The sequence below is a fragment of the Ochotona curzoniae genome, unplaced genomic scaffold (assembly GCF_017591425.1).
Source record: "Ochotona curzoniae isolate NIBS_2020 unplaced genomic scaffold, NIBS_Ocur_1.0 contig_430, whole genome shotgun sequence".
In the NCBI taxonomy this organism is placed as follows: Eukaryota; Metazoa; Chordata; class Mammalia; order Lagomorpha; family Ochotonidae; genus Ochotona; species Ochotona curzoniae.
In genome coordinates this window covers 690,342-716,183 of record NW_024466219.1, presented here as the reverse complement: position 1 = coordinate 716,183, position 25,842 = coordinate 690,342, and the positions used below count along the sequence as shown (strand labels likewise).

The 25,842-nt window shown below is 62.6% G+C and overlaps 1 protein-coding gene across 1 annotated transcript in view; it reads right to left on the bottom strand.

The window, feature by feature from the left end:
• The window catches only part of LAMC2 (laminin subunit gamma 2), a 33,614-nt gene extending 10,898 nt beyond the window's left edge, over positions 1-22,716 (bottom strand). The window contains exons 1-15 of the mRNA XM_040985770.1: positions 22,585-22,716; positions 18,962-19,076; positions 18,070-18,225; positions 7,209-7,397; positions 6,811-6,946; positions 5,563-5,661; positions 3,941-4,077; positions 3,725-3,847; positions 2,828-3,017; positions 2,569-2,681; positions 2,080-2,298; positions 1,528-1,710; positions 1,090-1,335; positions 531-688; positions 37-187 (exon numbers count right to left, since the gene is read on the bottom strand). Coding sequence (XP_040841704.1) covers positions 37-187; positions 531-688; positions 1,090-1,335; positions 1,528-1,710; positions 2,080-2,298; positions 2,569-2,681; positions 2,828-3,017; positions 3,725-3,847; positions 3,941-4,077; positions 5,563-5,661; positions 6,811-6,946; positions 7,209-7,397; positions 18,070-18,225; positions 18,962-19,076; positions 22,585-22,716 — 2,347 coding nt within the window. The remainder of the gene's footprint in view (positions 1-36; positions 188-530; positions 689-1,089; positions 1,336-1,527; positions 1,711-2,079; positions 2,299-2,568; positions 2,682-2,827; positions 3,018-3,724; positions 3,848-3,940; positions 4,078-5,562; positions 5,662-6,810; positions 6,947-7,208; positions 7,398-18,069; positions 18,226-18,961; positions 19,077-22,584) is intronic.
• Between the last annotated feature and the right edge of the window lie 3,126 nt (positions 22,717-25,842).

Here is a 25,842-nt window from a genome sequence, read left to right as displayed (position 1 = left end):
CCAGAGCGGCAGCTCCTCCCAGCCCCACTTGGTCACCTTGGGAGAGCTGGGCCTCTCGTAGGATGTCCCGCAGGGCACGCTCGGCCTGCTGCAGCCGGCCCTCTAGCTCCGAGTCAGGCACCGCGCCGCCCTGGGCCTTGGAAACCAGGGCCTCCAGGTTCCGGAGCTGCTCTGTGAGCAGGTCCAGCTGCAGGGGACAGAAGGAAGCAGAGAGAGTGGGACTGTGACCGGGACCCCGACAGGCAGAGTGACCTCAGTTCCCCATGTGGACACAGCAGCCTGACTGCCCAGCCTGCCCACGTCGCAGGAGGCCCAGCCTCCAGGCCCAGGCTTGGGTGACTGCAGCCCTGCAACTCCCTGGCTGTGGGATGCTGGCCAAGTCAGCAGGCAGGACTCACTCAGATATGGGACCTACTGGGCCACAGTCCAGCTCCCCTCAAGTCACTTTAAGAAGTGGCACCCTCCCCTTTATCCTAGGCAACGAGGCCCAGGCAAACCCCAGGACCCGTGAGAGGCTGCGGACTGCTTACCTGAGAGTGCACCTGCTGGTAGCAGGCCGGGCAGCCAGCGGGCACCGTGGCCTGGGCTTCACGCTCACAGCTGGGGCCGCTGAACCCTGGCTTGCAGACACAGCTGCCATCCTGACGACACTGCCTGTGCTCTGAGCCCACAGGGTTGCAGTTGCAAGCTGCAGACAGACAGTACAGCCTGTTCACCAACTTGCCCAGGAATGGGTGGGCAACGCAGGCGGCAGAGCCCAGGGGGCTGGCCAAGCTGCTTCCCCAGCACCAGCCAGGCCTCCATATGCTTTGCGCAGGCATCTGCCCAGTTCACAAATGAGGAGTGTCCACTCAGTGGGGTAGGGTGACCTAAGTGGGAAGGTGGTCCTTTTAACTCCTCACTCGGCCCTCCTGGGTGACTGTCTGCCAGTGCCTTGGGATGGGGCAGCTGGGCCGTGGGCACAGCCAGGCCCATACAGGCTGTGAGCTGCCAGTGCAGTCAGAGGAACAGGGAGGCATTATGCATCACTCCCACCCCCAGCCTTCTGTCCCTCAGGCACACTGGCAAGCTGGCTGGCATGCCCCCTACCTCGACACTTGTCCTCTGCATGTGGAGCCAGTGGGTTCCCGAAGTAACCCGCTGGGCACTGGTCGCAGTGGGCACCAGCTGTGTTGTAGATGCACTTCAGACACCTGCCCGTCACGTGATCACAGTTCCCAGAGGCCCTGGGGTCTATGTTGTTGTTGCACTGGCATGGCTGGCAAGGCCTCACGGGACCATGTTCCCCCAAGGGGTCCCCAAAATAGCCATCGGCACAGGACTCACAGCGGGCTCCTGATGGGGACAGCACTCATGAGGGGGAGGTGCAGCCAGCTCCAAGGCCTGGAGCTGGGGCTGACCTCTGGCCCCTGGGCTCAGCTGCCACCGCACTGCAGGAGGCAGAGTGCCCCACCCCTAGCCCCACTAACCAGGGACAGGAGCGCCTGGCACTGCGGGGGCAGAGAGCTTGGGGCTGCCCAGGCTCACCCATGGCCCCCAGAGGGCAGCTGCTGCACACCACTTCCTCTGTCTCGGGCACCACCGAGCAGCCCAGCCCCTCGCCGCACGGGCATGGTTTACAGCTACGAGGGTCCTGGGGGTCATTGTAGAAGCCTGCAGGGCAGTCGGCGCACTCGATGCCAGCGTTCTCGTCCCCTGCGTAGCAGTCTCCTGGGGGTGGAGGGGCGAGCAGGGTTAGGCGAGCCCTCCCTTCCATGTGGACAATGCATGGGGCCAGAAGGGAAACGGAAACCTTCATTTCTAGAACATTCCCCAGAACATCCCAGCACTGGCATTCACCCCTCCCAGCACCAAATCCAATGAGGATTCAGGGTTTTGGCTGCAGCCCCAGGTCTCGTCCTTGCTCCCCACCTCGCCACAGGCTCAGCAGGACCCCTGCCCATCGAGGCCCTGGCTTGTCTGCGATCTGCTCACACAACCCTCACAGCTCCTCTATGGTGGGTCGCCCGGCCCCTTGCTCACACCATCACACAGTGCTGGCCACTCAGCCGGCCAGCTGCCTGGCCAGGTGCCACTCACCCGTGTCAGGATCGCAGGCCCCGCCGCCTTGGCAGTTGCAAGGCACACAGGTGCCGAAGGGCCCTAGCCCTGCAGCGTCTCTCTTGTAGCCGGAGGCACAGTCCTGACAGAACTGGCCACGGTACCCAGCTGGGCACACACACTGTTCCACCCAGGGCGCAGGGGTCCCAGGCACGGGGCGGGCCGAGATCAGGGTCACGTTGTCCAGGTACCCAGTGCCTGCAGCAGAGAGGATGGCCGTGAGCAGGGACAGACTGGGGAGCACTCCTCACTGGCCCACGCCAGCCCCTGCCCTTAGCCCACTCCTGCCAGCCCCCTGGGCCACCCACGTGCGTCTGAACCAGGAGACCGTCACGAGGCAGGCCTTGCGTTCTTCCCTGCGCTGACCACCTAGAGACCATCTGCAAGGTCGCCAAAGTGCGGACTTGGCCTGACCCTCCCAGAGAGCCGACCTGTGCGGCCGAGGGTGGGCAGGCTGGGGCCACTCACTGTATTCTCCATACGTGGCTCGGATCCGGAGTGCCGTGAGGTTCCGCAGCAGCCGCCTGTACTCCAAGAAGCTCAGCTGGGGGCTCCAGTGACTGCTTGGGTGCTCGCTCAACCTGCACAGTCAGAAAGCAAGATGACAAACCACCCAGGCCTCCTCCCCATGACAGCATGGCGCCCAGGCGGTCCTGCCCCGCAAGGCACGGGCTATGCAACCCAGGCCAGGACCCCAGGCCTCCGGCCACCCGGCCCCTCTTCTCACCTAAATGTGTAAGTCTTGGAGACCCCACAAGGCAGCGTCTTGCCGCGCGGTGCCAGCGGGGCCGAGACCCGTAGGCCAGCACCTTCCAGGACCACGTCGTGAGCAGATGGCTGCCGGCCTCCCCGGTCCACACGGTAGTCGAAGGACAGCCTCTGACCATAGCTCAGCTGCTGGTTCCCAAGAAACTTGGCTGCAGGGAGAATTTAGAGGAGCAGGGCCAGTGGTGACCAGGGAGATGGATGTGCCATCTGCTGGAACTTGTGACACAGGCCAGTTTGGGACATGGACAAGGCCACTCCACCTTGTCTATAGGGCTCACAGTGTGGCCAGGGATGGGAGACCCATGGGACCCTGGCTATGTGGGACACAGCATGACCAGCCCAGGGGCACCGTGGTACCCATAGAACCCTGGCTACAGCAGCAGTGTCCCTAGCAGATAAAGCCCCAAATTGCACAGGTGTTTTCGACAAGGCCTGTGAGGCGAACACTCCCGGATGCTGGCATGCTGTTCCCACAGATTGCCGGCACAGGCTACCAGGGACACACCGGTCACTGAGGCCTGGGGCAAGGTCCCTTCTCGGAGGACTCTCCTACCACAGCACGCAACACCGATGTTTCTGTTAACTCACACAGGGAGCTCTGTCCTCCCACCTGCTTCCACCAGACCCACCAGAAGCAGCTCTGCCCCGGGTCTCCCACTTCCCTTGGAAATCTAGAACCTTCTATTTGACCCGGTAGGTCCCCCTGCGGGTATGGCTCCCCCACATCTCCAACGGCTTGGTGGCCTCCCCTCTCTCTGAGAGACATCATCGCCTCCAGACTCCAGGGGTCATGGACACAGTTCTTCCACACTCAACCCACATCCCAGCCTTCTGACCCCGCGTGGCCCACACATACCAGGGGCCACGAAGTACACAGGCTCGGCCCGCCGGGCGGAACTGAACACGTCGTGGTGGTGCGGCGACCACTGGAGCCTCGCTGGGGCCCCGTTCCGCTGCACGGCCCTCCAGCCATCCACATCTGTGACATAGGAAAGTGGGGGGCTTGCTCCAGACCCAGGGTGTCTGCCCAGGGCCTCCCTTGGGGTGCCCGGCTCGGTGCTGTCTCCCTCACCTCGGGGGAAGGCGGAGGCGATGCGGTGCACGCTGTACTGGGTGGCGCTGTGGCAGCTGTCCGAGTGCCCATAGCAGAAGCACGGGGTGCAGCCCTCGGGGTTGTTCTGCTCCAGGTAGTAGTGACCGGGCCGGCACCTGCCACAGCGCAGGGTGGGAAATGAGGCCGCCTCACCTCTGCTCTCCCTCCTGCCCTCCCTGTGGGCTGCAGGCACAAGGGAAACACCCAGTCCCACCGACCCCAGACATGGAGATGGCTCTGCCCTCTGCCTGTGGGGAGGTTGGGGTCTGGAAGCCAAGCTGTGAACCCACCCTCGGTGGGGACCTGTGAGGGGCCGAAAAGGCAGATCCTGCCCCGTGGCGCTGCCCACCCCCCTAGGTACCCAGCTCCTCCCTCAGGACAAAGAAAAGTGTGGCAAGGGACACTGCCACAGCTGCCAGGCCCATGCCAGATGCTGGGAGAGAAGGGGCAGCTGGGAGGGCAATGTACTCGACAACGGGAGTGGCACGCCTCAGCGGTCATTTCTTGGGTGCTCCTTCATACACTCTCATCTCTTCCCCTACACCACAGCACACAGGCAGGGTTTCCTCAGGGCTGGGCAGTGCACAGTGGCCTGGGCTCAGCCGCTGGCCCAAACAGGGAAGGGCTATGCACCTGGAGTGCCCCAGAGAGCTGGTCAGCCAGCGCCGATGGCCCTGGAAGAGCTAAGGTTCAACAGAGGGACCCTGGAGGTGAAGAAACCAGCACACAAGAGAGGCTGTGGGGGGACCGTGGGAAACTGCAGGGGACTGTGTGGACGCAGGGGTCACACTGGCAGAGACCAAGAAGCCACACCCCAGCCAGGCAGAATGGCACCCACTGCCGGGGGACGAGGCCATGTCCTCTGGGCGGTGCTGGGAGAGGGGTTTGGGAATTACAGAGGCTCCAGCATGCAGCTAATCTTTGAGTCATTTCTCCCCCACAGCCAAGGGTACCCCAGGAATGGGGCTGGGCGGGTGTCTGGCACATTCCAGGCCCAGGTGGAAGGGCTGGCAGGGAACCAGGCAGCTGTATTCCTGTAGGGAATGGAGGACCCTTCTCCTGGGCCTCCATGCTCACAGGGGAGGGGAGGGTCTGAGGCCTGGGAGCAGGAGCAGCCGTGGCTCCCAGAGCCCCACCTGCCTGTAGGACTCAGGACAGCAGGGGCAGGCGCGTGGCCCCAGTCCTCCCTGGGCGGGCCCAGCCGTCCGTGGGCGGCCCCTCCACAAGCACCCTGGTTATATATGGCCATGTGCTGTAGCACTTGCAGGATTTTGCCCAGCACGCTTCATCAGGCCAAGCCCTTTGGAGCCCAGCCAGACCCACGTGAGCTGGTCCCTGCATTCCACCTGCAATCCCAAGCCAGCTGGCAGGGTGCCCCAGGGCCCTGGGCAGAGAACGGAATCTGGCAGGTTTCGGGGTGGGAGCGGCCAGTGGAGCCAGAGCTGGGAGGAGGCCTCCGCCTTTGTCAGAGTTCCCTGATCCACAACTGTGTGTGGAGACTCATGGTCACACAGCTGCCCAGGCCACCGTCCAGCTGCCTGCCTGCCCCCACCCGCCCAGCTGGCTCTCCCCCAACCTGCCCAGGGCCACTGCCCACACACCTGTCGCAGCGCTCGCCAGTGACAGCTGTCTTGCAGGCACAGCGGCCCGCCTCACAGGGCTTCACCACGCCTGCAGGGTCACAGTCACACTGTGGGCTCCTGGGAAAGAAGAGCAAGCAGCTTAGGGAGACTCTCCGGCCACACCCATATGGGAAGTGCTCCCCAGTAGGTGCACGGAACTGTAGGGTGTCCCCCACAGCAACACCCCCAAGTCCCATCCATGCCCTCGTCCCCTCTATGCCAGTATGCCTGGGGCTGGGCTGCCTCTATGGGCAACAAGAAGGCCCTGTGCAGCCTGGAAGCTGAGGTCCTGGCTCCCTGGTGGACTCCCACCCTGCAGAACCTCAGCATCGGCCTCCCCTGGGACTGGCAGCCCCACACACAGCCCACCTGCCCCACGGCTCGCACACACACGCAGAAGCCCCGCCCCCACCCCTACTCCAATCTGTGCAAACCACCCCATGAACAAGACCCACCCCTGCTGAGCCTGTATCAGGGCAGGCACACATCGGCCACCCAAATGGGACCCCACATGTCCCCACATATCCTACAGGGGGACCCCCACATGTCCCCACATTCCCTACAGGGGTAGACCCCACATGTCTCCACCATTCCTTACAGGGGGACCTCATATGTCCTCCGTTCACTGCAGGGGGACCCCACATGTCCCCCATTCACTGCAGGGGGACCTCACATGTCCTCCGTTCACTGCAGGGGGACCCCACATGTCCCCCATTCACTGCAGGAGGACCCCACATGTCCCCCATTCACTGCAGGGGTCCACTGCAGTGAGCCCAGAAATGGCTATTCTACTCTCTGGATGCTTGCTCCCTTGAGGGAAGAGGGGCAGCGAGGGCCAGGCCTGGTGGGAATGCAGGGAGCTGTGGGCCACTGGGGTGGGATGGGGTAACCCTGGGTGGAGTGTGTGAGCAGGGCTGTGCAGGGACTGGGCCTCTGAGCTCAGCCTAGGCCCAGGGAGGAGATGTGGGCTGTTGCAACATTGGCTGGGGACAGTGGCTTCCAGGCAGCAGCTGGGAGAAGGACGGCCAAGCTCCCACGAGAGGCCCCTAATCCCGAGCCCTGCGGAAGGTGGTGCCTTCTCCAACTTGTTTCAGCAATTGACTGGAGAGGCAGGCCCCCCAACTTCCAAGCTAACATGAGTGAGAGGCCGGCCCCTGGCTCTTGCGGTCAGTGTCAGGCTTGAGTGAGTGGGCCCATGATGGCCATGACAGGGCAGGACACACTCACCGTGGTCCCCGATCCTGGCTGCAGCCAGCACTGGTGAGCAAGTGGAAGCCAGGCTGGCAGCGGTCACACTTGTCGCCCGTCACCCCTGGCTTGCAGCTACAGTGGCCGGAGGTGTTGCACTGTGTGCTGAGAGAACCTGGCAGCCCAGGCGGACAAGAGGAGGGCAGGGAAGGAAATGGGGTAAGGTCATGGTCACAGGAAAACCCGGGTGCTCAATGACCACCCAGGGCCCACAGCCACCTCCTACCATGGTCCTGCCCGGCAGCGAGGGGCCCAACGTCCCCCTGGCACACGGGCAGCTCCCAGGTGACTGGGGCTGCCTTCTCCAGCTGCTCCCCACTCCCAGGAGCTGACATGGCCTAGGCGAAGCAGCCTTCTCCCTGCCCCGTGTCTGGTACCTGTGGGGCTGCAGCCACAGGGCAGGCAGCGATCCCTGTCTCGGGGCCGGTAGAAGCCCTCCTTGCACTTCTCACAGTGGGTGCCATCCGTGTTGTCCTCGCAACGGAGACAGCGGAAGCCACTCCCCGTCTGCTGGAAAAGCTCCTGGTCGAAGATGCACTGCTGGGATTTGCCATTGCAGTCACACACTGCGGGGTGAGAACAGAGTCAGGGGCAAAGGATGGGGAGCAGGGCTCATGGGGTCCTGCCCTGACTCAGAGCAAGGCAAGGGGTCACGCCAAGTGGGGGCGTAAGGTGGCCAGTTGGGCCACACCAGACCCAGGAGGGTCCTTGCTCCTGCTGGGGGACAGTGGGCATGGTGCTACCAAGCTATCCAGGCCTCCAGGGAAACCAGATGTGTGCAACCCCACACAGCACAGCCTGGCTTGAGCAGCCCAGCATGGCCACCCCATGGCGGGGCGTGTCACTGCACGGGATGGACAGGATGCAACACCAGCCCCGGCGGTCCACAGGACCCAGAGACTGGCCACCTCTCCCCTCCTACCCAACAGCAGCCAGAGCCTGGAACAGCGAGCAGGCCCAGCATGTAGGACAGGCCAGCTGGCAGGAGACCAGGGACTCAGCATGGTGCTTAAGCCAGAGGACTCAGACGGCCTCCCATCGGGGCTCACACACAGAGGCAGTGCACCCTGAGGCTGAAGGACAGGACATGGCCTGGCCGTCCAGCATTGTGGGCTACGCTACCCCTGGTGACTCCAGCAGCCCATGATGAATTGCTGGTTTCTGTACTGGCTGCTCTACTTCTGAGCCAGCTCCCTGCTGGCAGCCTGGCAGGGCAGGCCATGATGGGCCAGGCGCTTGAGCTCTGGGTGTGAAAGTCTAGACTGGAGTTCCTGGATCTTGGAATCAGCCATCCTCCACTTGCTCACACTTCCTGCTGAACCCACCTGCTCAACATTCATCCTACTCACACCTCCCGTTCACACCTGCTCACACATCCTGTTCACACCTGCCTGCTAACCCCTGCCCTGTGGTGGCCCACACTGAGCTCACTGTGTCCTGTGGGTTCTGGCAGGGCCCTAACTTAGCACAGACCTGGTCCGCTGCCCACCGCAGTTAACCACAGGACAGTGCGACAATGCATTCAGGGCAACACTTCCAAGGTAAGCAAGCCTGCCGTCCTTATACCCACAGCCCCTCGGCCACCTCCCCACCTCAGGACCACAGAGACTTCACTGCCTGCTCGCTTCCTGTTGCCAGTGGCCTTTGAGACTCATTTCCCCTCCTAACACGCTCAGATTAACTCCCTGAGAACCGGCTACAAGTTTCTCACCACCAAAAACCTCCCATGCCAAGTTCTAAAACACTCCTGCCTGTGCACTGAATGAAAGGGGCAAAACACTTCACATAGGGAAGGCCCGTCTGCCACTGGATGGAGAGGCACAGCCTGTCGCCCAACAGACATCCCTCGGCCCACCCCTGACATAGTCCGCCCTAATGCACCCAAACAGCTCACCCCTTACACACACTGCACACCCCCAGACACACACTACACACCCCCAACAACATACCCGCACAGCTCACCCCCAGACACACACTGCACAGCTCACCCCCAGACACACACAGCTCACCCCGAGACACATACTGCACAGCTCACACCCACAGACACACACTGCACAGCTCACCCCCAGACACACACTGCACAGCTCACACCCCCAGACACACACCTACACAGCTCACCCACGACAACACACACTGCACAGCTCCCCCAGACACACACTGCACAGCTCACCCCCACAGACACACACTGCACAGCTCACCCCCACAGACACACACTGCACAGCTCAGCCCCGGACACACACCGCATGCTCCCCCAGACACACACTGCATACCCTCGACAACACACACTGCACAGCTCACCCCCACAGACACACACTGCACAGCTCACCCCCAGACACACACTGCACAGCTCACCCCCAGACACACACTGCACAGCTCACCCCCAGACACACACTGCACAGCTCACCCCAGACACACACTGCACAGCTCACCCACGACACACACTGCACAGCTCACCCCAGACACACACTGCACAGCTCCCCCAGACACACAATGCACAGCTCACCCCAGACACACACTGCACAGCTCACCCCAGACACACACTGCACAGCTCCCCCAGACACACAATGCACAGCTCACCCCCACAGACACACACCGCATGCTCACCCAGACACACACCGCATGCTCCCCCAGACACACACTGCACAGCTCACCCAGACACACACTGCACAGCTCACCCCCACAGACACACACTGCACAGCTCACCCCTAGACACACACCGCATGCTTCCCCAGACACACAATGCACAGCTCACCCACGACACACACTGCACAGCTCACCCCCACAGACACACACCGCATGCTCCCCCAGACACACACTGCACAGCTCCCCCAGACACACAATGCACAGCTCACCCACGACACACACTGCACAGCTCAGCCCCGGACACACACCACATGCTCCGCCAGACAGACACTGCACACCCTCAACAACACACACTGCACAGCTCACCCCCAGACACGCAGCACTTGGCATCCACACCCTGGGAGAGCTCAGTGAGCTGGGCAAGCAAACACACAGGTGTTTCCTCAGCCTTCAGCTGTAGCCCCTCCCTCCCCCATTCCAGACCCGTTCAATGTCCACCTGCTGCTTGGTGGCCTCGTGCCTCTCCAGTCCCTCAGGGTGGATTCTGCATGCCCCTGCCCTGCCGTCCCTGGCCAGCCTGCTGCACGTTCCCTCCACCTGCCCTGACAACAGTGCTTCACAGGCGGGGTGGGGAGCTGGCCAGGGCTTCAGACTCATCCAAGCAGCACGATTTGGAACCAGCAGTGGCCAAGGTCTCATGATGCCAGAGAGGAAGTGCACATCCACTCCGCTTTGTCCACATCAACTCGTCTGCACGGGACTTCCATTCTGCTTCCCGGTCCCAGACATGCGTCAGCACACGCAGAAGAAACCTCGTGGGAGCTGCGGGAGGGTGGCAGGTGTCTGCCCCGGAGGCCTGGTCCACTCGTAGGGACCACACCTGTCCTGGGCCACAGCCCCTCTGCCCAGTCCCTGCCCCTGACTCCCCGCATCTTTGCTGAGAAGGTAACGCATCAAGTCCGCTCTGCCAAATGCTGGGTCAGCATGTCTGAGGGGTGGTGCAGGCAGCTGCAGGGTGCCAGGGCAGGGGCCCCTCAGGCACTTATTATCATAATAAGCATCAGAGCCCTGAGGCGCCCCACAAGTGCCTCTTAGGCAAGCACCACCCTGCCAGCTGCCGCCCACTGGCAGACAGGGAGGAATCAAAGGGGTGACTAGTCAGACCGCCAAGAAAGCAGCCACGCCAAGCTTGGGGGAGAGGACAGGTCGGGGCAGGTGGCGAGGGGCCACGGCCGTGTCCCTGCAAAGCTGGACCAGCCAGACGTGGGGCGTGATGGGAGACAGAGCCCCCCACCCCGCCTCCACCAGGCCTTGCTGAGGGAGGCAGGATCTTGGGACAAGCATGGAGGTGGGATGCAGGGTCGGCTCATGGACACTGGGAATGCCACAGGGGGCCTCATGTGTGTCCTGCAGCCTTGCAGCTCACAAACATGTGGGGGCCTCAGAGGGTGTTCCCTGTGAGATTCAGGTGCTGCTGGTGCCCCCACTGCCAACTCTGTTCTTTCCAGAAGGCTCCATGTTCTCCCTACCCCACCCACCCCAGCCTATGGTGACTCCCTGGGCCACCTAGGCACTGGGAACTGAGCGCCTGCCCCCTCCCTGGAGAGCCCTCAGCCCACCTCTCCTTCCACACCTCCACCTCTCAGTGGGCCCCTGCTGCCCCCTCCCCCACCTTACCATGCCTGCCCTTGTGCCTCCGGCCACTCAACAGGGAAGGAGAAAGGAAGGACCCCCCCAGCCCAGGTGCCCCCTGAAACTTCCCTGGCACAGAGCACACAGCTTTCACGAGCAGCAGGCTCTGTGACACAGGCTCCTGATCCTGTGTGCGAGGCTTTCCCTGGGGCGGCACGGCCAGCAGGTGCACCCCACCACTGCTACTCCCCCGTCCCAGTCTGCGCCCTGGAGGCACAGGTGTGGTGCTGCAGGGGGCAGGGGGTGCGGGTAGGCAGGGAACAGGCTGCCTGAGGACACGTTAGGCCCACCAAGGCACATGTGCATAACCTCAGGGGCAGAAATCTCAGCCTCCTGTCTGAACTTGCCACACTGGCATTCAGGTTCTGCCAGACAGCGGGCAGATGACCTAAGCTACGCCCGCCACTCAGCCAGCTGGAGACCACACCCCGTCCACACCCCTGCGCAGAGTGCCCTTCCCATGCTTGGGGCCCTTGTGTCCCTCCCCGGCCCTGCAGGACGCCTCCCTGCGTGACCTCTGCCAGGCTGTGGGGCTGGAGGCTGTCCCTGTCACCGCCTTCACCTCTCCAACGGGACATCTCAAAAACACAAAGACCTGAGCGCTGCCTCCTGGGCCTCGCTCACTTGCTGGACCCCTGCACCTTTTTGCGCTCCATGCGACCCACTTGCCCCTCCTGCCCCAGGCCTGCAGTCTGGTGCAGGGTCAGCGGGTCTCCCTCACTTGCTGGGCCCCTGCACCCCTCTGCGCTCGGCCCACCCACTCGCCCCCTTGCCCCAGGCCTGCAGTCCGGTGCAGGGTCGGTGCCCTCCAGGTCAGCTTTCACATTTCTCATCCTTCCTCCTACACTTTGCCCACTGCCTCTGCTTCCTCAGCCTCTTTGCAGTCTGCACAGGAAAGCCAGGGCTGCTGGCGCACTGAGGGGCTGTTGCAGCCAGCCGTGCCCCCTTGTTTGGTCAGACGTTAACTGTAATTTCAGCATCACCTTGCCCGACTGCAGTCAGGTGCCTGCCCTGTGTCCAAGGACGGGTCTCCTGCAGAGCCACAGCGCCTCTGGGCCCAGGCCAGGTTGGCCAGGTCGGCCAGGTGCTGCCGGTGCCAGGGCCTGAGTGCAGAATGGCTCGCTCTCTGAAAGCCCGACGGCTGGCTGCCTCACAGTCCCAGCTGGTACACGACCCTCTCCGACCTACGGGTACTTTGTCTTTACACGTAGTGCAACTGTGCATTTCTTAGGAGGTAGGGCATACGTGCCCTCCGAGGTTGGTACAAAGGCATGGGACGTTATGGCCCCGTTGGCACGAATCAGACTTCAGGTCTGACACGCCCAGGGTGGAAGGACACTTACATGTGATGATGAAAATGTCTGTTTGTATTCCTTTTTAAAGGCAGAGTTACAAACAGACAAATCTTCCGTCTACTGGCACACATCTCAGATGGCCAGGCCGAGGCCAAAGCCTTGGACTTCTTTCTTCCAGGTCTCCCATGGGTGCAGGGCCCCAAACACTTGGACCCTCCCCTGCTGCCTTCCAGAAGCATTAGCAGGAAGCTGGGTGGGAAGTGGAGCAGTCGGGACAGGAACCAGCACTAGTGTGGCAGATGGCACTAGCCACAAGCCAGCCTTAAAGCCTGCTAAGAGGGCCCAGTGTGATAGCTTAGTGGCTAACATCCTCACCTTGCACATGTCGGGATCCCATCTGAGCACCGGTTCTAATCCCGGCACCCCGCTTCCCACCCAGCTCCCTGCCTGTGGCCTGGGAAAGCAGAGGAGGACGGCCCAAAGCTTTGGGACCCTGCACTCACATGGGAGACCCGGAGGAGCTCCTGGTTCCTGATCAGACTCCAGATCAGCTGCTCAGCTCCAGCCTTGGCAGCCACTTGAGGAGTGAATCAACGGACGGAGAATTTTTTCTCTCTGTGTATCTGACTTTCCAATAAAAATAAAAAGTAAATCTTTAAGAAAAATAATAAAATCTGCTAAGAGGAGTCTCTGTGTCCGGGGTTTAAGTTTCTCAGCACAGATGAATGCTGAAAACAGAACCCGGACATTCATCCTCAAAGCTGACCGTGAGCTCCGGTGACTGTCCGCTTCCGGCTCTCTCTCTTTAAGGAACAGCACAGCAGTGTAGGGACACCAGTGCCTTCTCAGGCTGTACCTGCTCTCCTATTCCCACACTGCTCGCAGCCACTGCCAGCCGGCCCCACTGGGGCCCCCAGAGCTAGGCCCTGTCCAGGCTACCGGCTTCCCAGGAGCTGTCACTCTCCAAGCGGTGCAGGCGACAGCTGGCGAGTGCTGGCACCCACAGGAGCCGCCTGCTTCATAGGGACTCAGCATGCGGGCACCCCAATGCTCAGCGGGGTTGGTTCCATGCCCCCCATCCTGGGGCCACCAGCATCTGCAGAGCTCCGTTGCCTCTGGGCGACCTGCCAGCACGGGCTGCCTGGGGAGTGGTCACAGGGTGCTGTCAGGGCAGCGGGGCAGGCAGGGACACTGGGGCTCCAGCCCAGGCCCGAGTGGGCACATGTGGACCAACCCTGGAGCCCAACCTGGAGAGGCGGTCCCCTGACCCCTGGTGGGACACACATGGAGAGAGGGATGGTGGTGGTGGGAACTGAGCAGAGGCATGGCTCAGGGCTCCGCACCTGGGTTCAAGAGTGAAGCGGGGAGGTTGGGATGCGAGGGGCACACTGGCACTTCCAAAGACTACGCCTCGGGACAGCAGCATCATCTGCGATGCAAACACTGAGCCAGGATCTGCATCAATGCATCCGGCTCCCACACAGTGCCCACAGCCCCGGGGCCAGAGGATGCGTGGCTGGTATTCAACATATACACTGTTCTCCGTGGCTCTCTCTCAGGTGTCCAGCCCCTTTACAAGGCCATGGCCATCAGAATGCCTGACCAAAGTCCCAGCTGTTCCCCTGGGCAGCTCAGGTGCCTGCCACACCTACCTGGAAACTCAAATGTAGCTCCAGACTCCTGGCTTCAGACCCCAGCTCAGCGCTGGCTCTGTGCAGGATCTGAGACCTGTGTCTGTCTGCCTTTTTTATAAAATGCAAACGAATCAATACATGGCAGACGGGGCAACAAGGAACCAAGCAGACTCATCTGTGCCAACCAGAAGCAGCCAAGCCGCAGCAGATGGCACTGAAAACATTCAGTCTCTTGTTGGCTCCTTGGAGCCCATGACTGCTAAGGGGCGCTTTCCATAGCCTCCTCTCGCTTCCATGAGGGGCATGGCCCTGTGGCCACCCCAGCCCTCACAGCTCACCAGGCTTGGGCATGCCTTGCTGAATCCAGACCGTGCTTGGAGACAACGCACCCTCACGCACAGCGCCCACAAGCCGCCCCCGCCACAGGGACCGTGCCCGTGTACCACCTCCCCGCAGGTACCGTGCCCACACACCACCTCCCCGCAGGGACTGTGCCCGCTTGAAGACGGTGAACTGGAACTGGATTGTCTGAAGTTAGAATAGAGGAGCCCAGCCACACAAGTCAGGACAACCAGAGACCCATAGGAGTGGCGAGGATGCGCTGGGACCCGCAGCTCACACGCGCTGGTGGCCTCTATAACGCACAGCTTCCCTTCTGAGCTCGGCCAGCTCACCCCTTTCTGCCAGAGCAGTGCAGGCCACGGGCAGAGCAGCAGGAAGCAGAGGTGATGTTGCCCAACTGAACTCTGGCCACCAAACCGACCAGCAGCTGAGACATCCCGGTCCCCGTGGCAGTGGTGTCTGGCAAGGACAGAAAGCCATACACAGATGGGGCCGTAAAGTTCACACAACACGTGTGTCAGAAAATGCACACGCGTGCACAGCAACATTTCTGGTGCCCAAATCCGCTTATCTTGCAGTTCTTTGTTCCGGCGCTTTCTGACGTGCCCTCACGTGCATGGGTGGCATCAGGGCTGCTTACCCGCCCGTGCTTGCTGAGCCGAGCTCCAGGGACCAGCTCCACGCTGCATGCAAACCCGCCTGCAGAGCAGCCCCGGCTACCTACAATCTGTTCTCCTGACAGGGCCTGCAGCCCAGCACTGCGCAAGTTTTCTAATCAGACGTGACTCAGAGGTGCCTGAGCAGCCGGAACACGCGTGTGCCCACGAGAGATGCACACGTGATCAAGATGGCGCCAGCTTCAGAAGGAAATGGGTGAGAGTGAGAACAGAGGGGAGACGACAGCGGAGAGCTTCCCGCCAGCACAGCTCACCTGGCCCTGTCCCAACCACGTGCGCCAGCCGGAGCCCCGCTCTGCCCTGACCAGCCCCGGAGGTGACCTCAGGCCACGCATGTTTGTCCAGGGTGGAAGCACGACAGTGAGCAGCTGCCTGCACACGCGGGGAAGACCCCGCCCTGGGCGCTGGCCATGAGCCAGAGATGACCTCAGCGCCCAGCGTGAGTCAGTTGCTGCCCCGGCTGACTCAGGCAGGGCATTCCGGCCTGCGCACTGGGCTGCGACAGATAAGTTAGGTTCTGTCCTGCACGCTTCAACTCCCATCCTTGTGCATGGCAGGGTCCTGCCACCTCTGCCTCCTGGGACACCTGTCTGAGAGCTGAGCTAGATTCAAACCTGGGCCCGCAGATGTGGGACATGGGGTGTTCAACTCTAAACATTTGAATATCATCTCCGTTGACCCTGTCTTAGGGCTGTCCCGGATGTCCCGGACGAGGCCCTGTCTTAGGACTGTCCCTGATGTCCCGGACGAGGCCCTGTCTTAGGGCTGTCTTGGATGTCCCTGATGTCCCGGACAAGGCCCTGTCTTAGGACTGTCCCTGATGTCCCGGACGAGGCCCTGTCTTAAGGCTGTCCTGGCAAGTAAAGCTGTTCCCGTGCCATCTGGGAGACAGAAGTGTGGTTGGCAGGTGGACAGGGAGACACTTCGGTCACCCATTGCTTCATGAGCTGCATGGCTGTACCCAGCATTTGAAGGCTGTGCCTCCACAGCTCAGGGTCTCCATTTGCACAAGGAGACTGCCCCTGGGACAGAGTGTGTCCCACGTGGCCCTGGAGAGTGCACCTTCCATTGTCCTCACGCCCCCAGGAATGGCATCACGTCAGGCACAAACCGCACGCCTGGCACCCACTTCCAGCACCCTGACCGCACGCTCCAGGAGCACCGTAGTCTTCCAGTCTCATGACCTCGACAAGGCCTGGGCACAGCGCTTCCTGACCATGCAAAGGACTCCACTGCCCGCAGTGCGCAGGGCATCATTCACCTGCAGCGCCCAGCAGGCACACAGCCACGCCTCAGCTCTCCTTCCTCCCCCTCCTCTCCCCTCCCACCCCGCACTGGGCAGTCAGACCCAGTCCTGCAGCCGCAGGATACACCCCTACCACCCCGAGCTGAGGGTGCCGTCATCTCGGGGGTCTGCCCTCACTGGAGCCGGGCTGCTGGCCTCGGACCACTGAAGGAAGTGAGGAACCAGACATTCCATCCTAGCCTTTCATTCCCCCTCTGGGATGCACCATCTAATAGGTGGAAACATGGGCTCCTGGAAGTTTCCAGAAAGGTTCCAGGAGGGAAGAGCCACACTTGGCGGCCAGGCTGACCGGAACACCCGTGTGCTGGCAGAGTCGGCTCATGAAAGCCTTGCAGGCAAAACACCTGACCACAGCTTCCCAGGGAGCAGCATCCCTGCTGGGCTTCACCGAACTCAGCTGCCACCAGGAGCGGGCAGCCGTGTGCACCGTTCCCTAACCACGAGGCACTGAACGCCGGTGGTCTGGGCTTGCCAGGGAGGGGCAGTGCCTTCACCGCGCAACACTGACGCCACCCACAGCTCAGCGGAACTTCAGCTGTGGTCAACTCAGGCCACAGCTCACAGCTATCCTTTCTCACCTTCATCACGGGGCCAAGAAGCGTGCCCAGACCCAGAAGGCAGAGGCTGCCAGTGTGGACATGTCCGCTGGCCTTGACCAGGGCCCGTGCAGGGATCTGAAGTGAGTGGCCCCCACGCTATTCCCATTCATGTCAATATCTGCTCTCCACCAGCCCAAGACGACCATCCTAACCGCAGGAAACCCACCCTCCCGGAGACCCACCAGCCCAAGACGACCCATCCCAACTGCAAGGGAGCCCACCCTCCTGGGGCCCAGGTGTGCTTCCATAATTTTAAAGTCATGCAGGGAAGCTTGAGGCACATACAGATGGTGACACAGAGTCGTATCAGAACATGGAGCCTCACACAGTACCCCACGTGTGCGTGTGTGCGCTCACACTGACACACGCCATCTTTGGCCGTCAGGATGCTGGCAAGAACGGCAGTCGGAGCCGAGGCTGTGTGACCAGGACCTGTAGTCACCCACACAGAGAGGGGCCCATTCACATGCGGGCACCCCCTCCCTGGAGGGCGCCATGACCAATGGAGCCATGCATGGATAGCCTCGCTTCTGCCGAGCCAATGGCTGGAATACCCTGAGGGTTAGAAGCCACAGAGGCAGGAGGTTCCAGGCTGCTTCTGGGAGCAGATTCCCAACAGGGAACAGCTGTGAGTGGTCGCGGCTCTCGCGGCGGGCGCCCAGACAGCCTGAGCTCTCACGAGGCTCGAGTGCCCAGATAAGATAAACCTCACCTGGCCCGGGGGGCCGGGAAACCCTGCCAAAGGCCTCCTGTGAAACACTGTGGACAGGCAGGCACAGGACGACTGCACCCCCAAAATGAGGCATGAGCACGCGGGAAGGGTCCCCGACTCAGTGACAGGAAGCATTCCGCCCCCCCTCCCCCCCGCAAATGCCTGAACAAAACCACCACCCGCCCGGCGCCATTACACAGGGCCCTTGGGTGGACAGGGCAAGTCCTGGAGGAGCAGGCTCGAAGCGCTAGGGCACCTGTCGGCTGTTCCCACTCGCTCCCGAGGCAGGGGGACTGCGAGGCAGCTGCAGGGCGAGCCGCACGGCTCTCCGGGGCCCCTGGAGGCCGGGGCGGGCCTGGCCGCCGGGCGCGGCTCACCTGCGGCGGCCCGACACTCACCTGCGCTCCCGGACGCGGCGCGGGCAGCGGGCAGCAGCGCGAGGCACAGGCAGCAGCGCAGCCAGAGCGCGGGCATGGCCGTGGGCTCGGCGCTCCCTCGGCGCTCCCTCCGCGCGCCCTCAGGTGGTTTTAAGCGCGCCTCCCCCTGACTCAGGCCTGGCAGGAAGACACCGCGTTTCCAGAGTGACTCACTCACCTGAGCAGGGCGCGCCGGGCCGCGCAGTCGGGCGGGGGCGGCCCCTGCTCGCCGGGCGCTCCTCCTCCCCGCCCTCCGCCCGGGTGGTCCGCCGTGCGCCCGGCCCCCCGGGCCGCCGGGTCCCAGGGCGCAAGCCCAGAAGGTCCTGCGGGCAGCCATCTCTCCCCGGCCCGTGGGGCCCCGTGGCCCGCCCCTCACCAGGCCCGGCCACTGACTTCCGGCTCACCTGGGCGTGCAGCCGCCGGGAGCCACCCACTGCCCCCTGCACAGCCTGGGCTGTGCCCTTTGCCGCCCACGCGCGACGCAGGGCCCCCAGTACCAGGTTTGCCAGGAAGGGAGATACGAATTTGGTGTTCTTTCCCCTGCCCATCCGGGTTAGGGGAGCGCAGCCCTGAACCAAACGTGGAGGACGCAGTGGACATTGAGGAGTGCCCAGGTGTGGGGCCTCCCTCCCCTGCCCGTACGGCCTCAGGCAGTGCTGTGGTGGGCACAGCGGGCCACGGGGACAGGTGACCCACCTGCTCCCAGATGAAGAGAGGACCCAGGTGGTCCTGACATTCCTGCCCAAGCCAACTCAGGAGCTGGGGGGAGGGCGGCCAGTCTACACGGAATTGGCTGCTCCCCAACCGCCAGGGGTGGTCCCAGAGCCGCGGTGTTCACGGCCCAGGCTCATGCTCTGCGGCTATGCCCACCCACAGGGCCAGTACCAGCCGTGGCCCGTGGCCTTGGCGTCTGGCATGACCCCTCGGTGCGGGCGCTTTGTGGAGGCCGGGCCCCCCAGTGCCCTTTCCCCCAGCAGGTCCCGGAAGATCTTGCAGGAGCAAGAACAGGGCCCTGCAGAACGCCCTCCCCCTGCCCCTGGGTGCAGCCCGCTTTGCAGACGGGGGCCATTTATTCCTGCACCAGCTGCTGCCATGGCCCCTGACGGTGCTCGGAGGACACGGGGAGCCCTACGCTGTTACAAATCCATGGGGTAAGCCGATGCTCACGGCAGCAGGTCCCACTGGCCTCCACTTCCATCAAGCCCCCTGCTAACAGCCCGAGGACACAGCAGAGGAAGCTGCCGGCGCCTGGGACCCTGTACTGGTGTGGGAGCCCTAGGACGCAGCAGCCCTTTGGGCAGTGAACCAGCGGGTGGGGGTCTCTCTCCACGTGGCTGTTTCTCAGATACATTGCTGAAAGCCAAATCCTTTCAGCATAGCTGAATACCCTACTCTACAGCATAGGGTGGACAGGTGGCCCGTTCGTCTCCCTGTGTTAGAGGTAAGAGCGTCCAGGGTCCAGGCATGGAAACTCATCCCACTCCACGGGTAAAGCCACTCCTGCTCCACTCTCTGCGCTGCCAGAGGAGAGAGGCTCCAGCCCGCGTGAACACAGCGTTTGCTTCCCAGGAGGCAGAATGGTGGCGTGCCCTAGCTGTGTGCACCAGGGAGCCTGGGCCGGGAGCAGCCGGGAGCAGCCGGGACTCTGGTCCAACAGCTGCCTTATGGATGTGGAAATGGGAGGGGCCGCTCACACCGGCCCTGTCCCGCCCCCCGCCCCCGCTCAGGGCCAGTACCGACCCTGGTGCCTTCCAGGCCTTGGCTGCGCTCAGGGGTCCAATCTTGGTGTCTGCCTCTGTGTCTTGGCTGCTCTGCCTGTGGAATGGGAACATGGGACGCTCCCCTGGGGAAGCTCCTGGGGAAAACGAATGGTGCCAGCCCTGGCGAGTGTTTAGGGTGGCAGCGGGCAGGTGGGCACGAAGCGAGTGCATGCTGGAAAAGCTGTTGCTGGCACTGCTGTGCTGTTCGCCTGCGCAGCCTCGGCCAGTGTCCTTACTGTCAGCCAGCCATCCGATCACTGAAAGACCACAGGGTAGGGTTTCTGCTTCAAATGTTGGTTGAAAAGGTGATTTGGTTTAAAAGCAGACTGACAGACTCCCCAAATGCCCTCAACAGCCGGGCGGAACCAGGCCCAGGGCCCTGCCTGGGTTTCCGGAGTGTCAGCAGGGACAGGGTGGCCAGGACTCAAGCCAGGTGCGTTCCAGGTGGGGTTCAGGCGTCCCTGGCAGCGACTCGACCCCCACCCCTGCCCCGGCCGCTAGCTGCTGGCCCCATCACAGTCGTCCAGCTGGATGAAACTGCTCTCCTCCCGGCTCCCGTCCACGCGTTTGTGTTTCACTGTGTCTCAGGATTGTCGCGCCTGGTGCTGCATGTCACAAAGGCTGAGTGGGGATGACATGGCTCAGGGGACGGAAGATGGAGAGACTGGCTTCCCACCAAAACAAACAAACAAAACAAGGTGAAAACAAACCCCTGTCTGCTGTCACACAAGTCCATCCTGTTCCCCAAACCTGGTCAAGGGCGACTTGTGACAGCTGCAGTGCAGGGAGCAAGGACGAGCCCTCGGGTGCTCTGGAAGGGGAGCAAGGACGAGCCCTCGGGTGCTCTGGAAGGGCTGCGAGCGACTCCCAGCACTCCTGCGGGTGAGAGCAGGTCCCCAGGCTGGGGCCACGTAGCCCAAGGCTGTTGTTGGGGATCAGGAAAGGATTTGGACCCCAGGTGGCCCATGTATCAGGCTGGGCAGTTAAAGTGACTGTGGTCACACAGCACCTGCACTCCAGAAAACGGGCCACCCACAGCACAGCTGGGCTGAGGCCGGAGTTATGGGTGCTGGGGACCCTGGACCGTGGGCTTGTGCCCTGCTGAAGGCTGAGGCGCCACGGCCCCGCTGGCCCCAGCCCCACCTAGCGTGCCATCTCAGCTGCAGCAGAAGCTGCACCAGGTGCCTGTGCCCTGGCACGGCAGGCCGATCTGCCACCTGCAGTGCTGGTGTCCCTCAGGTGCTGGGACCTACACCCACGTGGGAGACACGGGGTTTTGCCTGGCCCAGCCCAGGGCTGTTGACGCCTTTTGGGGAGTAAACCAGTAGATGGAAGGTCTCTCTCTGACTATTAATATGATGATAAACATCTCCCCTGAGGTGTGGGGCCCACCCCCTCAGTAACTGGTCACCTCTGGGCCCCCGTGGCCTAGGGTCTACCAGCCCCTCCTGAGCAGACAGCCTGTCCGTCAGCCCTGGGGATGGGCAGGCCCTGGTCAGAGCTGAGCTCCCTGCAGCCTGGGCCCTGGAAGCCTTGGAAGTCCCCTGTCCATGGCCTGGGGTGTGTCTGTCAGCACTGTCCAGTCTCCCCCCACACACAGTGACACGGGAGCTCAACTGAGTCAGCCTGACGGGGAGTGTCTGGCCCAGCGTCCCTCTGCCACGGGGTACCCCCTGTGCTCCTTCCCCAGGAGCCGTCCCTCCTGGGCAGGTGGGCACGCCCACTGGCTCTCTTTGTTCTGAGCCAGGAAGGAAAATGCCCATAAATGGCCAGGCTGGCCAGGGAGCTCCCTGCGTCTGGCACAGCTGCAGCCCCAGCCAGGCCTGCCGGGACTCACGGGGCGTGCAGGGAGCCCACGGCAGCCGCAGACAGAGCTGAGTAAGGTCTCCGTGGCCTGTGACACACCTGGGCCAGGCGGGAATGGGGACCACGCCTGCCTCCTCCTTCCTGGGGAGGACAGCCGGGGAAGGGCAGGGAGGGAGCGCGGAGCTCAGGCTCTGTGTGCACCGACTGGCCCCCTGCAGGACGGCGCACCTGGCCAGGACACGTCCCCCAGGCTCCATGGGGTCAGCTGGAAGCAGAGCGGCGCCCCAACCGCAGGAAATGTGAGCCAGCTGCCCGAGCTTCCCAGGTCCCTGTTACCTTACCTGTGCCGTGACCTCCGTGCTTGGTGGCTCCAACTGGGGTAGCACCTCTCCCAGAACCCTGCAGGCGCTCAGTAGGGGCAGCGCCCAGTGGCACCGTCCTCTGCAGAGCTCAGGCACCCAGGTCAGCTTTCCAGGATATCGGCAGAAATCCCCAAACTTTCCCGTCCAGCCCACCCCGTCATGGCAGTCCACCAGCGCCCTGCACTGGGGCTGTGCTGGGGACGGGGAGTGTCTCTGACTTTGTCTTAAATGTTCAGGAAAACTCTGAAACAGCTCATCTTTCCCAGTTAACTGGTTGCAGAATTATCATCTCTGTGGCTAGTGTTGTGGCATTGTGGTTTCTACTTTCGGCACCAGCATCCCATAGGGGAGCTGGTTTGAGCCCTGGATGCCCACTTCCCATCCAGCTCCCTGCGGAAGACTTAGGAAAAGCAGCACAGAAATGGGCCAAGGCCTCGGGCCCCTGCACCCCCGGGAGACACGGAGGAGATTCCAGCTCTGCTCCGGCCGCTCTGCCATTTGGGAGAGAAACAGCACAGGGTTTTCCTCTCCATAGCTGCTCCTTCCAAATAAAACCTAAGCAATCTTACCGTCTGCACAGTGAGCACTGCACGGTTCAGCGCGTTGGCCGGAGTCTGGATGGAAGGGTCGCCCGGGAACGACTGTGAGCACTCGTCCACTCGCAGGCGTGACAGACAAGGGCCACCGCGATCCCTCCCCATTAGCAGTGAGGCCCACCGTGTTGCCTGGAAGTCCTGGGGGCTACCTGGCCTGGCCGTACCCAGTCAGAGCGTGGGATCCAGCGCGGAGCTTGGCCTGCCCGCCCAGGGAAGCCTGTCTGACAGGCCTGGGCAGGGGTGCTTTCTGCGTGATGGGCTGTCAGCCTGGGGGGCCTGTTGGCCTTAGGAGGGGGCTGCCGCTGACGTGGGACACCAGTGTGACACCTGTGCCGGCCCCCTGCCAGGTTCCTTGGCCCTGTCCTGGTATGAGGCAGACGCTTCGGTCCTGTCGCCGGAAGCTCTGGAGCGTGCACTGGGGCTGTCCACCCTGCTCCTCCAGCGCTCTCGGGTCCGCTGTGGCTGGCTTGGTCCGTGAGACCTTTCCTGGAGTGTCTCTTTCTGCCCCATCGCTGTGGGTGCCCGCTGCACTGAAAGCCTGAGGAGGCCTGCTGGCACACTCTGAGCCTTGGAGTCAGAAACTGAAACAGCTCGTAGCGTGGACACCCCGTCGCTGTGTGGGGGTCTGCATGAGCCACTGCTGCTGTGCCATCAGGGGTCGGCCTGGAGGGTCCCCCACCTGTGCCAGGACAGTGTGGCCTGAGGACCGTACTGTGCCAGAAGAGGTGCTCCCCCTGCGCCCTCGGCCACAGTTATGCTGTCTGGCTTCTTACTAGGGCAGCCACTGGTGTTTCGGTAACTAAGCTTGACCTGGTAGCCCCATGTGACGCAGCTGGTCTGTGGCCAGGCCTGGTCCCTGACTGGTCCCCGGTCCCCCACTTCTTCCATGTTGGGCTTCCAGCCTCTGCGAAGGGTGAACATTGCGTCTTGGCGTCAGCAGTCTGGTCATTCCACCCAGAACTCCTGTGTGACAGCAGAGTCCACGGCACTGCTCTGAATGGCTGAGCAAGTATGCACGAGCCGCCCAGGGAGGAAGAGTGTGCCCGGACTAACTCTTCTTGTCCAAGTCCCTCTGGAGAGGCAGTGGCATGGTGGGCACCATGGGGCCAGGAAGCAGTGGCTGGGCCAGGCTGCCTGTGGTGGGGCAGGGAGTGGTGACTTGAGCCAGGGCAGTTGTGCCCCGGGCCCCAGTTCCTGCCACGACCCCTCCCCAGCAGATCTCCCACCAGGCTGGTGCACCTGCAAGTCACCTCCTGTTGCAGGAATTCACCCCGCAGCGGACTCCTTCATTTCCCTCTGTGCAGAGCCTGCAGGTCAGCAGGTGCCATCTGCTCTCAGCTGCCCGGCGTTCTGGCTGCTGGTATTCCGGGAGGCCTGCAGGGTTTGGGGGCGCTGGGAGGGGTCTGGCAGGTGGCCCCGGTTGGCTGTCTGATGTTTTCTCAGTAATCCCACGCCTATGGACAGCTTGAATGTCGGTGTCGTACGGGACCCTCCTGGTACCTGGGCCGTCTCTGTCCCTTGTGGCGCCCCCAGCTGCCTCCCCAGCTGTTACGGGGGACACCATGTCCTTTCTAGCCGGAGTCTCAGCCTCACACTTGCTGCTGTGCACAGGGAATTTCGCTTTTACTGAGTGTCTGTGAGCAGTGTTGTAGAGTCTGCTTCCTTCAGGCGCAGGGGGTAGGAGGGGCAGGGGGCAGTTCCAGGGCCAGCAACTTCCTCCCCAAGCCCCATGGGAAGGCTGTGAGTGAGGACGGATGGCCTGGAACTCCAAGCCGGCTGGAGAGCCCGTGGACATCCAGTGGGGTAGAGCGGGCCAGACCTGTCGGGGTCTGAGCCCTGAGCCTGCAGACGCAGGTGTCCTGTGGTCCAGCCTTGGGGCCCCAGTGGCTGCCCCAGGCTCTGTGGGCACTCTCCTGCTGTCGCCTGCCTGGCCCCACCCCCCTACAGCCACTGGAGGACAGAAGCTGTGACTGAACAACGGGGAGCTGGACCACACTGCCCTCCCCCAGAGGGACACTTGATAAACTAAAGCCACTCTGGAAGAAGGTCTGTGTTTTTGTTTTTTTAAGGTTTATGTATTTATTTGAAAATCCGAATTACACAGAGAGGGGGAGAGAGATCTTTCGTCTGCTGGTTCATTCCCCAAATGGCTCCACAGCCTGGGCTGAGCTGGGCTGAAGCCAGGAGCCAGGGGCTTCAGCTGGGTCTCCCACATGGGTGCAGGGTTCAAGGACTCAGTCACCCTCTACTGCTTCCCAGATGCACCGGCAGAGAGCTGGCTGCAAAGTGGAGCAGCTGGGACATAAACTAGAGCCCATTTGGGACGTGAGCGGTGCAGGCGGCTCTTCATTAGCTGTGCCATGGTACTGGCCCCAGTTGGACAGCCCGGAAGGTTCTCACATGTGCTTGGCCACACCGGCCTTTAGCCTCCAGAGCTGGGGGTCTGTGCGCTCACCGGGGGGAGGGGCACAGCCCGGCTTGGCATCCCCACTGCCTTGTCTGGAACACCCTCCTCCCACTCCGTGTCACACACCTGGGGATAGGCCCTGGGGCCAGCTGGTAGAGCGAGCCGAAAGGAGCCCAGAGCCAGTGCCCCCATGGATGCTGACAGTCTGTGGCCATGCAGTGAGGTTTGGGGTGCCTGGGTGCCCAGGTCTCTGCTTGCAGGGTGTGCTCCTGGGGACCCCTGGTGTGCAGCCAGTCCAGCGCCGCGTGCAGATGCCCCACAGTGGGAGCTGGCTGTGCGTGCCCTGCCCACGGCCTCAGGGGATGTCGCCCAGCTCCTGGCTCCCTCTGCATGCAGGATATACAGGGCCCAGCACTGAGTCACTGTGTGTCAGCCAGGGCCAGGGCCAGACATTTCCTGGGGTGTCACTGGAGGGAAAACCCTTGAGGCCTGTGACTGAGGCCGCTTCCGCTGGGCAAGTGCGGCTGCCTGGCCAAGCAGGGGCTACAGAGGGGCTGGGGCAACCAGGGTACCCACACAGGGCTCCACATTGCCCGGATGCCGGTCTCATCTCACCTGCCACGTGAGTTCTATGTCAGTGACATAAAGTCAGCTGCTTGGGGCCGCCAGCAGTGGGAGATGCCATGAGCTGGAGACCGAGCCAGTGCTACCAAGCACCAAGCCAAGGCTGAGTCTAAGGAGGAGGGGGTGCCCGTGACCGAAGACCCCTGTCTGCTGGAGCTGGCAGGAACCCTCACGGCCAGACACCAGGGTCAGGCTACAGT